General features: G+C 42.7%; 1 protein-coding gene across 4 annotated transcripts in view; it reads right to left on the bottom strand.

The window, feature by feature from the left end:
- Nucleotides 1-9,621: 9,621 nt before the first annotated feature.
- Nucleotides 9,622-14,001, bottom strand: part of SLC26A8 (solute carrier family 26 member 8) — an 82,891-nt gene continuing 78,511 nt past the window's right edge. For all 4 annotated transcript variants that reach the window (XM_054557422.2, XM_054557425.2, XM_024248239.3 and 1 more), the window contains one exon: nt 9,622-10,446. In XM_054557422.2, the coding sequence (XP_054413397.2) occupies nt 10,006-10,446 (441 nt within the window). In that variant the 3' untranslated portion in view covers nt 9,622-10,005. The remainder of the gene's footprint in view (nt 10,447-14,001) is intronic.

Below are 14,001 nucleotides of genomic sequence, written 5' to 3' on the forward strand. Positions count from 1 at the left end.
CCTGCCTCCTCCACATCCTCACAGCCCTCTTCTCTGAAACAACTTGGTCAGTGCACCCAGCATTATAGTCCCTGAGTTACATGCACTCTCCCCCTCAGCCTCTGACTTCTTCCAGAGAAGGAACTCATGCTGTAAAACCCCAGACAGGCATAAGGCTGAGTACAAAGCAAGCACTCAAATATTCCTTAAGTGAAGAAATCTGGAGGTAAACTGCTGATGTCACAGGTTGGCCAAGGACAGCCTCCCCTGGGACTGGAGAGGCAGCTTCCTAAAACAGTTGGAGAGGGTAAGGGAATGGCCATAGTCTCTGTCGACTCTCCTGGCAGTTTCTCAAGTTTATTAAACCTAAGGAAAGGATGCTGGAAACAAACATGTAGGTCTGGAGTGCCTAGAGGGCTGTGTCCAGGTATGGGGAGCTGGCCCCACTTCCCAAGTTGTTTATCTTAATTTCCTTGAGAACAAGAAATGCATGTTAGGATGGGTTATTTTTCTTTTAGATTTAAACAAGGCACCTCATGATATGCTGGATTTTTTTTAAAGTTCTATAACACTGGGAGGGGGAATGGGGAATTCCTCCACTATTATGACAAAGTCTATGCTTTACAGTAAAGCAAAAACCCCAAAATGTTAACAGAGTTTATCTGTAGGCAGCAGAAGTACAGGAGATTTGCTTTTCCCCTACTTTTCTGCATCTCAGAATAATATTTGCTCTTCAGAGAAATTTATGAGATACAGAAAAGGAGGAGAATAATACTTGCTCTTCAAGGAAATTATAGATGAGAGCCACCATGCCTGGCCACTGTAGCTTTTCTTTCTTAATTAATTTTTGAGTTGTACATATCACATTGTATTGTAGTATATTCTGTCCATCTATCTTGTTCAGATTATGGAGATCTTGAGGGCAAGACTGTCTTGAATATTCGATCCAAACATGCATGGATGAATAAAAGAATAAATGCATGGGTAGGTAAATGAATGAATGAATAAAAAGATTCAGATATATAAAAAGCTGTTTGTTTTTTAGGCCATATTCAGATAGAGAGGAGTGAGCGGTAAGTCAAAATTAATTTGTCAAGGCTTTTTTTTCTTTGATGATACACACAAACCACTTTTTGGAGTTATCAGTCTGAAGCTGAGAGACCTCAGAACTCAGCAATATGCGTTTCATCCTCAAGCTCATTCATCTCTCAGCAATTTTAGGTCGACGTCTTTTCTCTTCTCTTTTCTTTTTTCTTTTCTTTTCTTTCGACCAAGTCTTGCTGTATCGCCTAGGCTGGAGTGCCATAGTGTGAACTCAGCTCACTGCAACCTCTGCCTCTGGGGTTCAAGCGATTCTCCTACTTTAGCCTCCCGAGTAGCTGGGACTACAGGTGTGTACCACCATGCCTGAGTAACTTTTAAAAGTTTTTAGTAGAGATGGAGTTTCGCCATGATGGCCAGGCTGATCTCAAACTCCTGGCTTCAAGTGATCCAACCCCCGACCTCGGCCTTCCAAAGTGCTGGGATTACAGGCATGAGCCACCACACCCAGCCCATATTTTTTTTCTTTCAGATCTTAAAAGATGTCATCCTAAAAGAGTCTTCTGGCTCTCATGGGAAAGTTTAGCAATCAGTGTTCTTGCTGTTCTCCTGTAAGTATGGGTCTTCTTTCTCTGGCTTTGTGTAAGATTTACTGTTTATCTTTGGTTTTCAGCAACTTGGCTATTATATGCCTACACTTGGTTTCTGATTTATCATGCTTGTCAGCCTTCTTGAATCTTTGAATGATCTTTCCTGTTTTGGCAAATTGCCAGTCACTATAGTTTCAGATATTGCTTTCCCTATTCTCTTCTCTGTTTCTGGAACTCCTATAAGATATATATTAGGGGGCCAGGCGCAATGGCTCACACCTGTAATCCCAGCATTTTGGGAGGCTGAGGTGGGCGGATCACAAGGTCAGGAGTTTGAGACCAGCCTGGCCAAAATGGTGAAACCCTGTCTCTACTAACAATACAAAAATTAGCCGGGCGTGATGGTGCATGCCTGTAGTCCCAGCTGCTTGGGAGGCTAAGGCAGGAGAATTGCTTGAACCCAGAAGGCAGAGGTTGCAGTGAGCTGAGATCGTTCCACTGCACTCCAGCCTGGGTGACAGTAAGACTTTGTCTCAAAAAAAAAAAAAAGATATATATTAGGCCATTTGACTTTGTCCTACATGTCTTGAATGCTCTCTTCTGTTTGTTTTTTTTTTCATTTTTTTCTCTATGTGCTTCATTTAGAATATTTTCTGTTTACTGTCTGAGTTATCTAATCCTATGTTTTGCTGTGTCCAGTCTGTTAAATTCATCTGATAAGTTTTTATTTTCTAATACTTAATATTTCAGTTCTAGAATGCCCATTTGATTCTTTTTCTATAGGTTACAATTCTCTTTTGAAATTATCTATCTTTTCATTTTGCCCATCTTTTACTCTACTTTAACATCCTTATAATCATTATTTTGAAGCCCTTGACTGCTAATTCTAACACCTGGATCATCTATGGGACTGCTTCTATTATATAATTTTTTCTTAATTATCAGATACTTTTCCTGCCTCTTCATGTGCCTTGTGATTGTTGCTAACTATATGCTGGATGTTGTTTAAAAACATAAACTGAAGTCAATGTTACTGCCCCCAAGATAAGATATACACTTTTTTTCTATTTGCCTAATAAGGCAAATAAGGTGAGGCAGTTATCATCTCAATTCAATCAGGAATTGAGCTATGCTCTGGCGTTGGTTAGACTCAGCCCACCTCTGATTTTAAATGTTTCAAGGGGAAGACTCTTTGTGTGCTTATGGCCTCTTTCCATAGTGGTACTTTGTCTCCTAAGCATTTTCGGACTGTAGGAAACTTCATTTTGCTGTTGCAGGCCAATCTCTAGTCTCCTGAGTGGCCCTGGCGCTCAGCAGATCTCTTGAGTAGAACAGCAGTCAGTTGGTTGTGATAGCCCATGTGCTATCAGAAGCTTCATTGTGCCTAAGGAAAGCCTGATCTTTAGCACTTAACCAAACTCAGCAAATAGCCCTGATATGGTTTGGCTCTGTGTCCCCACCCAAATCTTATCTTGTAGCTCCCATAATTCACATGTGTTGTGGGAGGGACCTGATGGAAGATGATTGAATTAGGGGGTTGTGGGTCTTTCCTGTATTATTCTTGTGATAGTGAATGGGTCTCATGAGATCTGATGGTTTTAGAAAATGGGAGTTGCCCTGCACAAATTCTCTTTACCTGATGCCATCCATGTAAGATGTGGTTTGCTCCTCCTTGCTCTCTGTTATAGTCTTGAGGCTTCTCTAGCCATGTGGAACTGTCAGTTCTCTATTAAACCTCTTTCATTTGTAAATGGTCCAGTCTCAGGTATGTCTTTTGCGGTGTAAAAACAGACTAATACAAACCCCTAAGAAAGAAAATGGCCAATAATCTCAGCTTCCCTGGGAAAGAATCTTTTCTCTCTTAACTTTTAGTTCTTTTAATCTTCTTTGCTTCTACAGCTCTCCAATATCTTTCAAAATATGATTTTTATAATTCATTCATTTTTTTCACTTTTTTTTTTTTTAAGAGACAGGGTCTCACCATGTTGCCCAGGTTGGTCTCGAGTTCCTGAGCTCAAGTGATCCTCCTGCCTAAACCTACCAAAGTGTTGGGATTACATGCATGAGCCATGATGCCCTCCCCATGTTTTTCCTCTTGATATAAGGTGATAAACTGTCACTTCCTACTACATTTTACTCAAAAGTAGAAGTTTTCTTATGTTCTTTTCCAGTTAGTTAGTTCACATAGGATTCAAACAAGGTCCGTGCATTGCACGTAGTTGATGTAACTCTTAAGTCTCCTGGTTTATAGGTTCCTCCTCCCTCTTTGTTTTTGTTGTTGTTATGTTTGTTTTTCATCTTTTTTTTTTTTTTTTTAAATATGTGGTCTTTCTATGTTGCCCAGGCTGGTCTCTAACTCCTGGGCTCAAGCGATCCTCCTGTGTCAGCCTCCCAAGTTGCTGGGACTATAGGCACATACCACCATGCCCAGCTGTTTTTCATCTTAGTTGTTAAAGAAACTGGTTCGTTTGTTCTGTTGAATTTTCTGGATTCTACTAATTAGATTCTCCTAGTGTTATTTAACATGTTCCTCTGCTCCTTGTATTTACTACAATCTACCAGATCTAGAGGACTGATAATATTCAGGTTCAATTTTTTGGCATAATTACTTTATAGGTGGTACTATGTAGAGTCGGCCCTCCATATTCATGAGTTCCACGTCTGCAGATTCAACCAAGCAGGTATAAAAAATATTTGGGGGTGGGGTGTGGTGGCTCACGCCTGTAATCCCAACACTTTGGGAGGCTGATGTGGGAAGATCACTTGAGGCCAGGAGTTCAAGACTGGCCTGGGCAACATAGCAAGACCCTGTCTTTACAAAAATAAAAGAACAGGCCCAGCTGCAAAACTAAAAAATTATTCTAAAAATAGGCCCAGCTAAACCCAACCTAAATTGCAGAATTATTAGCAAATGCATGATTATTGTTTTAAGCTACTAAATTTTGGGGTGGTTTGTTATGCAGCAATAGACTACTAAAACACGTAGTACCTAGGATATGGTGAGCATTCCAATAAATGTTTAATTAAATTGTAAGAGATTAGATGAGTAATTTGACTAGTCAGCCCTCATGGTCCTTCCAACCACTGAGATTCTATGGCCCTGATAATACCTTGGATTATGCCATTACTTTCTCTACCTCTGCTAATGAGTCACATCTGGATGCGATATAGTTGAGTCCTTGGACTTTGTGACACTTAACACATATAGAGACAGCTACCTGGGGTCACTTTATTTTTTGACAGTCTCTTTCAAACCTACTTTTTTGCAGTACTGTGGAATCCACTTAGATATTCACATATGAAAATCATACCTCAACTGCCATTTACTGTATAACACAAGCTGTTTTGAGGGAAAGTAATGGAAGTATTTGTGCTTCCAAGACATTTATACTTTCCAACTTATTCTTTACTCATTTTGCAGCCTTTAGAATTTTTCTCCAGTTACTTATTAGAGAGAGAAAACCATGATGACCATGCTGCGAGAAGTGAGCTAACTAATCCAAACTATACCATTTGGTAAAGTTTGAAATGGCTTAGAATTTCGGGTGATCTACATGTTGGAAGACTTAGCCTTTGAATTGTTAATCACTTTACCCTTTCTTTAGTGCTGTACTATTTATAATGGGTTAATCAATTTTCCTTATTTGATTACTTTGGGAGGGGCTCAATGCTATGGGTTTATACCAGAGTATTTTTAAAAGACAGAGTATAGTCCAAACATCTGGTTGGTCTTTCTGAGGTCATGCATCAAAGCCAATATTTTACCATTAATATGGTTTGGCTCTGTGTCTCCATCCAAATCTCATCTTGAATTGAAATCCGAATTGCAGTCGCCACATGGGAGGCACCTGGTGGGAGGTGATTGGATCATAGGGGCAGTTTCCCCCGTGCTGTTCTCATGATAGTGAGTTCTCACGAGAGCTGATGGTTTTAAAAGTGTTTGGCAGCTCCCCTTTTGCTCTCTCCTGCCACCTTGTGAAGAAGGTGCCTGCTTCCCCTTTGCCTTCCACCATGATTGTAAGTTTCCTGAGGCCTCCCCAGCCATGTGGAACTGTGAGTCAATTAAACCTCCTGATATGGTTTAGCTGTGTCCCCACCAAATCTCAACTTTAATTGTATCTCCCAGAATTCCCACGTGTTGTGGGAGGGACCCAGGGGGAGGTAGTTGAATCATGGGGGCTGGTCTGTCCCATGCTATTCTCGTGATAGTGAATAAGTCTCACAGGATCTGATGGTTTTATCAAGGATTTCTGCTTTTGCATCCTCTTCATTTTCTCTTGTCACCGCCATGTAAGAAGTGCCTTTTGCCTCCTCCCATGATTCTGAAGCCTCCCAAGCCATGTGGAACTGTAAATTCAGTTAAACCTCTTTTTCTTCTCAGTCTCAGATATGTCTTTACCAGCAGCATGAAAATGGACTAATACAGTAAATTGGTACCAGTAGAGTGGGTTGCTGCTGAAAAGATACCTGAAAATGTAGAAGCGACTTTGGAACTGGGTAACAGGCAGAGGTTGGAACAGTTTGGAGGGCTCAGAAGAAGACAAGAAAATGTGGGAAAATTTGGAACTCCCTAGAGACTTGTTGAATGGCTTTGCCCAAAATGCTGATAGTGATATGAACAATAAGGTCCAGGCTGAGGTGGTCTCAGATGGAGATGAGGAACTTGTTGGGAACTGGAACAAAGGTGACTCTTGTTATGTTTTAACAAAGAGACTGGTGGCATTTTGCCCCTGCCCTGGAGATTTGTGGAACTTTGAACTTGACAGACATGATTTAGGGTATCTGGCAGAAGAAATTTCTAAGCAGCAAAGCATTCAAGAGGTGACTTGAGTACTATTAAAGGCATTCAGTTTTATAAAAGAAGCAGAGCATAAAAGTTCAGAAAATTTGCAGCCTGACAATGTGATAGAAAAGAAAAACCAATTTTCTGGAGAGAAATTCAAGCTGGCAGCAGAAATTTGCATAAGTAGCAAGGAGCCTAATGTTAATCCCCAAGACCATGGGGAAAATGTCTCCAGGCCATGCCAGAGACCTTCACAGCAGCCCCTCCAATCACAGGCCTGGAGGCCCAGGAAGAAAATGTGGTTTCATGGGTCGGGCCCAGGTCCCTGTGCTGTGCGCAGCCTAGGGATTTGGTGCCCTGTGTCCCAGCTGCCCTGGTCATGGCCGAAATGGGCTAACATAGAGCTTGGGCTGTGGCTTCAGAGGGTGGAAGCCCCAAACCTTGGCAGCTTCCACATGGTGTTGAGCCTGTGGGTGCACAGAAGTCAAGAATTGAGGTTTGGGAACCTCTGCCTAGGTTTCAGAAGATGTGTGGAAATGCCTGGATGCCTAGGCAAAAGATTGCTGTAGGGGCGGGGCCCTCATGGAAAATCTCTCCTAGGGCAGTGCAGAAGGGAAATGTGGGGTTGGAGCCCCCACACAATGTCCCTACTGGGGCACTGTCTAGTGGAGCTGTGAGAAGAGGGCCACCATCCCCCAGACCCCGGAATGGTAGATCCACTGACAGCTTGCACCGTGCACCTGGAAAAGCTACAGACACTCAACACTAGCCCATGAATGCAGCCAGGAGGGAGGCTGTACCCTGCAAAGCCACAGGGGTGGGGCTGCCCAAGACCATGGGAACCCACCTCTTACATAACCTGGATGTGAGACCTGGAGTCAAAGGAGATCATTTTGGAGCTTTGAAATTTGACTGCCCCACCAGATTTTGGGCTTGCATGGGCCCTGTACACCCTTTGTTTTGGCCAATTTCTCCCATTTGGAATGGCCGTATTTACCCAATACCTGTACTCCCATTATATCTAGGAAGTAACTAGCTTGCTTTCGATTTTACAGGCTCACAGGTGGAAGGGACTTACCTTGTCTCGGATGAGACTTTGGACTGTGGACTTTTGTGTTAATGCTGAAATGAGTTAAGACTTTGGGGGACTGTTGGTAAGCCATGATTTTGAAACTTAAGGACATGAGATTTAGAGGGGTCAGGGGTGGAATGATTTGTTTGGGGGCTGTGTCCTGACCAAATCTCAACTTTAATTATATCGCCCAGAATTCCCACATGTTGTGGTAGGGACCTAGGGGGAGGTAATTGAATCATGGGGGCTGATCTTTCCCATGCTATTCTCATGATAGTGAATAGTCTCACGAGATCTGATGGTTTTATCAGGGCTTTCTGCTTTTGCTTCTTCCTCATTTTCTCTTGCCACCACCATATAAGAAGTGCCTTTCACCTCCTGCCATGATTCTGCGGCCTCCCAAGCCATGTGGAACTGTAAGTTCAATTAAACCTCTTTTTCTTCTCAGTCCCAGATATGTCTTTATCAGCAGCATGAAAATGATCTAATACACCTCCTTTCTTTATAAATTACCAGGTTTCAGGTAGTATCTTTATAGCAGTGTGAAAACAGACTAATACAGCCTTGTTGCAGTTGTAGCAGAAAGGACCCAAGTCTAGACTCTACGACTTAATGGCGCAAGTGTCAGAAGCCATTGATTCTGTGTTTACAGACTACTCTAATGGATACATGGGACTAGAAGGGAACTGGAGTGAGAAGGCAGCAGCCTGCAGAAACTGGGCTCTCTGTGCACTTCTTAGTCTCCTGTTATAAATATGAAATGTTTCCTTGGCTTTGGCAGATTTCTGTGCCTGTCCCTGCCATCCTGACAACTTATTCCTGGTTTGACATTTCTAGTTGAGCCCTTGGTATCATAGGCTCCATCTAGTTGTGCCCCAGGATATTCAGCTTCTGTTCTCATCCATGGCCACTGCTCTTGGTTTCCCATTTGGTCCCGCCCTTCTAGCAGTCATTGGAACTTGCTTTAAGCCTAATTCCTACTCATCCTTCAGATCTCAAGTCATATGTCATTGCCTTAGGAAGAACTTCCTTGAGACTCAAGACTAGGTCAGGTCCTCTTGATACATGCCGCAAGAGTTTCTTGTGTTTCACCTTCACAATTTGTAATTTATTACTTTTCACAATTTGTAATTATTTTTGTCATCTGTTCTATACCCATCCTATATCTTCAGCACCTGGGACAGTGCTTAGCACAGAGTAGGTGTTCAATAAATGTGTTCAGTAAACATGAAACAATGAGGCTTGTGACTTTGGCCCCTACCTCTTTTTGTATTTACAAGGTCATATTGCACATTATATCTCAGTTTATGCATGTATAAATTAGGATAATATTATTTTACCTACCTCACAGTTCAAGGTGCTATGCATGTAGCAGATGCTTAACAAAATGCTTGTAGAATGAGTGAATGCATATGCTATCTCTATGATAAAAGAAATCTATATTTTAACTAAGATTTATTTCACTTAACAAGATAAATGGAGTACCCAAACAGGAGGAGTCATGTTTTTTGAGCTGGAAATAAAATTCAGGATTTCATGTACCTTTGCCCAGGGGTCTATATTTTTCTTCTGGTCATACTTTAATACTAGACATATTTTAAGTGGGGAAGGGGGAAATTTTTTGAATAGATTTGGACAAAACTAGTAATGATTGACTTTTCCAACTTCTAGGCTGGTTGTGGCTGTCACAGATTTTAACTCCTCGGTACACCAAGAGTACAGATTCCAAATTGCCTATATCTTAAAAACTTGTAAGAAAGAAGCAATGGTGAATGTGAATCTGAACACCAGGGAGAGTTCCAGAAAGGGAACTCCCATCAGTTGGTACTACTAATTGGCCTTATGAAACCAGTGGCAGGATAAGATCTTGACCTCTGAGAATGACAGCAAAAGTGCTCTCAGCTTAGCAGGACCTGGTACTACAAGTCTCACAGGCTGGCTTACCTTTGGCCTGGATTAACCTGCCTGTTTTCCCCATTTCCCCTATCAGTACAGGGAAAATACCTTGCATATAAAATACAAATGCTACTTAATTTTTCTTTTTCTTGTTCATCTCTTCTCCACCATGTCCACTCCCTTCCAGGATCCCTCTCATTTGACATTTCCTTCGGGATACAGAATACAGAGAAGGAGAAGGTGCAGGAAGGATCCAAATGTTACTAGAGTTATACATTTTATTTGAGCTTCATCTCTTTGGAGAAAGGGGAACAGGGATGAGAGGATTAAGTTAGAGATGGTCTGGCACAAAGCCCAGAGATGTGGGGTGTGTGAAGAAGGAAATTCATGACTAGAATATATACTGAAGGTGAAATGAGGGGAACCTGGATAGGGAATTCAGAGATAATTGTTGGCATTTAGTAATGTGATCTGGGAGTATGATCCCAGCGCAGAGCAAGGAAGGAGGCTGGCAGGTAGTAGGAGTCGCAGTCAGGGAGGAAGTACTGCTAGTTCGTATCCAGTCTAGGTCTCTGGACAACTGACCCCTTTCTGGGTAGGAGGATTAGCCAGCATTATCTGACCCCTTATTTCTAGTTCACCTCCTAGACATCTTCATTGCTGTTGCCCTCCGGTGAGTATGAATCCATAGGATGGCGTCTCCTCTCCACTGACCATGTCCGAGTCTCAGTCTGAGACTGGGTGGAAGCCATAGACGGATGATACATAGGCCTGTAACGCTGCTGAGGAAAAGTGTGAGCTCTTGGCCTAGATTTGGGGTCAGGCTCCATCTCAGGCTCAGTCTCAGGCTGGGGCTCCATCTCGGTCTCGGTCTCGGTCTCGGTCTCAGCCTTGGGCTCCATTTCAGGCTCCAGCTCCCGATCCAGGTCTAGGTCCAGACCCAGCCCAGCCTCTTGTTCTGATTCCAGCTCCAAATCCAACTCCGACTCCTCTTCTACAGGCTGTTGGATCTTGGTGAAGCCTGGACTTACATTTTTTTGGCTTCCTAGAACACTGCTGCTCATTTTATATGTTGAGTTGTCATTCTGAAATACAATTAGGTGGGTTAAAATTTCTAATTAAATTTAACTTTCTGCTTAACGCAGTGGCTCATACCTGTAATCTCAGCACTTTGAGAGGCTGGGGCAGGAGAATCACTTTAGCCCAGGAGTTCGAGGCCAGCCTGGGCAACATAGTGAAACTTCTATCTCAACAAATAATAATAATAATTATTATTATTATTTTAAAAACTAGCTGGGCATGATGGCGCATGCCTGTAGTCCTAGCTACACAGAAGGCTGAGGCAGGAGGATTGCTTGAGGCTGAGACTGCAGTGAGCTGTGTTTGCACCACTGCACTCCAGCCTGAGCAACAGAGTGAGACTTTGTCTCAAAAAACAAACAAACAAAAAAACCCAGAATTTTAATTTTTGAGCAGTCAAGGAATTTCAGAATACAACAGGACTTAAGGTACCAGAACCATGGGTTCCTTGCAGAGTAGAAAATATTTCTTGCCTAAATCTACTTTTCTGTTTATTATTATTATTAATTTTGACACAGAGTCTTGCTCTGTTGCCCAGGCTGGAGTGCAGTGGCATGATCTTGGCTCACTGCAACCTCTACTTCCCGAATTCAAGTGATTCTCTTGCCTCAGCCTCCCAAGTAGTTGGGACTACAGATATGCACCACGACTGGCTAATTTTTGTATTTTTAGTAGAGACAGGATTTCACCATGTTGGCCAGGCTGGTCTCGAACTCCTGAGCTCAAGTGATCCACCCGCCTCAGCCTCCCAAAGTGCTGGGATTATAGGCATGAGCCACTGCACCCAGCCTTTATTTATTTTTTATTAAAAATTTTTTAAAATGTTCTTTAAAATGCCGATGACATCATCCATAAATCTGCTTTTCATCTTCTTTCTACCCTCTGGTTTCTCAGTTACTCACTATTCTTCAGACTCAATCAATTTCCAACTTAGAATTTCTCTGGCTTTTCTAGCTAGACCGGATTTCATGACCAACCATTTAAAACAGCAATGGACTTAACAACATTCTGAAACATCTTGTCTTCTTGACCTTACTTGTCTTGCCAACCCCCAGTGCAATCCTTGACAGGGCATATAAGGCTGTGTGTGACCTGGCCTCTTGCCATTCTTCTTTAGCTTTATTCCAGCTGTGGTCCCCGCCCTTTGCTCTCACCATAAAGCTACCCAGAGTTGCCTGACTACTGCTCAGCTTTGTGCGTGCCACTCCCTTTGCCTGCCTTGTCCTCCTCCATCTTGTCCACATCCACTTAGTCATCACCCCAGATTCAGAGCCAAGATGACCAGGCAGGACCACAGCTTCTTTTGTGTTCCAACTACACCTCATTCACACTTCCATCATAGTACCGGTAACATATGGCTTTATTTATCTACAAACCTACTCCTTACTAGACTCTAAGCTCCTTGTGGTATATGACAGGGCCTGGTTCTTGATATCCCCAGTACCAGACACTGAGCTTGTCACATAGCAGGCGCCCACAGGCCTTGCATCAGCCTTGAATCAGCCTGTAACAGCATTCCTCAAAATTCATCACTTCACCTTTCCTGAAACATTTTCTTCTCAACCACCATATGACACTCTTCTGCTTTTCCTCCTTCCTTCCTGGTTGCTGCTTCTTGGTCTCTTTGCCGTCTCTACTCCTTCTATTGGACTTCAAGATGTTGGTATGCCCCAGGGCTTCATCCTGGGACCTTTCTCTTCTCTATCTCTGCTCTCTCTGTAGGGACTTTTATTTTGGGCCCATAATTTTCATTACCATCTATATGCTGATGCTGATGATTCTTTGGTTATAACCCTTCCCCTGATCTGCAGGTTCATAAATTCACTTCCATTCTTGACATCTCCATTTGAATGTTTAATAGGCAACTTGAATTTTTTTGTTTTGTTTTGTTTTAGACAGAGTATCACTCTGTTGCCCAGGCTGGAGTACAGTGGCATGATCTTGGCTCACTGCAACCTCCGCCTCCCAGGTTCAAGTGATTCTCCTGCCTCAGGCTCCCAAGTAGCTGGAATGACAGGCATGCGCCATCACACCCGACTAATTTTCGTATGTTTAGTCGAGAATAGGATTCACCATGTTGGCCAGTCTAGTCTCGAATTCCTGGCCTCAAGTGATCCACCTGCCTCACCTCCCAAAGTGCTAGGATTATAGGCGTGAGGCTGCACCTGGCCCAGGCATTTTGAATTCAATACACATGAAATAGAACTTGCTCCTCTCCTAGTCTTCCCTATCTTAAATAGCAGAAAACAATTGACATATTCAATACCAAGTCTTAATATAAGAATGTTAGTACATTAGGAAAATATTTTTTAAAAACATAGTAGATAATGTCCATCTTTTTTTTTTTTTTTGACCGGGTCTTACTCTGTCATCCAGGCCAGAGTGCAGTGGCACAATCAAAGCTCACTGTGACCTCAAACTACTGGGCTCAAGCAATCCTCCTGCCTCAAGCTCCCGAGTAGCTAGGTTTACAGGTATGCACCATCATACCTGGCTGATTCTTAATTTTTTTTTTCAAGATAAGAGTCTCACTATGTTGTCCAGGTTGCTCTGAAATTCCTGGCCTCAAGTGATTCTTCTGCCTCAGTCTTCCAAAGTGCTGGCATTACAGGCATGAGTCACTACAGCTGGCTGATATGTCCATCTTAAACCAGCTGTCACCACTAGTCTTTTATTTTTTAATTTTTTTTGAAATAGGGTCTCACTCTGTTGCCCAGGCTGGAGTGCAGTGGCACGATCTCAGCCCACTGCAACCTCTGCTTCCTGGGTTAAAGTGATTCTCATGCCTTGGCCTCCTGAGTAGCTGGGGTTGTAGGCACGCGCCACCATGTCCAGCTAATTTTTTTGTATTTTTAGTAGAGACAGGGTTTTGCCATGTTGGCCAGGCTGATCTCAAACTCCTGGCCTCAAGTGATCCGCCTTCCCCGGCCTCCTGAAGTGCTAGGATTGCAGGCATGAGCCACCACACTTGGCCACCACTAGTCTTAATAGAGACACACAAGGATCCTTCTCATTAAATTCAGGAGTAAGACAAGATTCATCATTATTACTTGTTCTGAGAGGTGTAGTTAATGCAATAATATATGATATTGAAATAAGAATTCTAACAATTGGAACATAAGAGATTAGTGTTATTTTTAGAAAATATGTTCCTATTTGGAAAACCCAAAGAAATTAACAGTGAAACCTCTTAGGAATAGTAAAGTGATTCACAAAGGTAGCCAAATAATTTAATAAAAACCAATGAGTTTCCTATATGTTAGCAATTGCCAGTTAGAAAATATAATGGAAATGGCCAGGTGTGGTGGCTCATGCCTGTAATCCCAGCACTTTGGGAGGTGGAGGTGGGTGGATTGCTTGAGCTCAGGAGTTTAAGACCAGCCTGGGCAACATGGCAAAACCCCGTCTCTGTGAAAGATACAAATATTAGCTGGGCATAGTGGTGTGCGTCTGTACTCCCAAATACCCAGGAGGCTGAGGTTGGAGGATTTCTTGAGCCTGAGAGGCCGAGGCTGTGGTGCAATGTGATCATGCCACTGCACTTCAGCCTGGGTGACAGA

Source organism: Pongo abelii, chromosome 5, assembly GCF_028885655.2.
Source record: "Pongo abelii isolate AG06213 chromosome 5, NHGRI_mPonAbe1-v2.0_pri, whole genome shotgun sequence".
In the NCBI taxonomy this organism is placed as follows: domain Eukaryota; kingdom Metazoa; phylum Chordata; class Mammalia; order Primates; family Hominidae; genus Pongo; species Pongo abelii.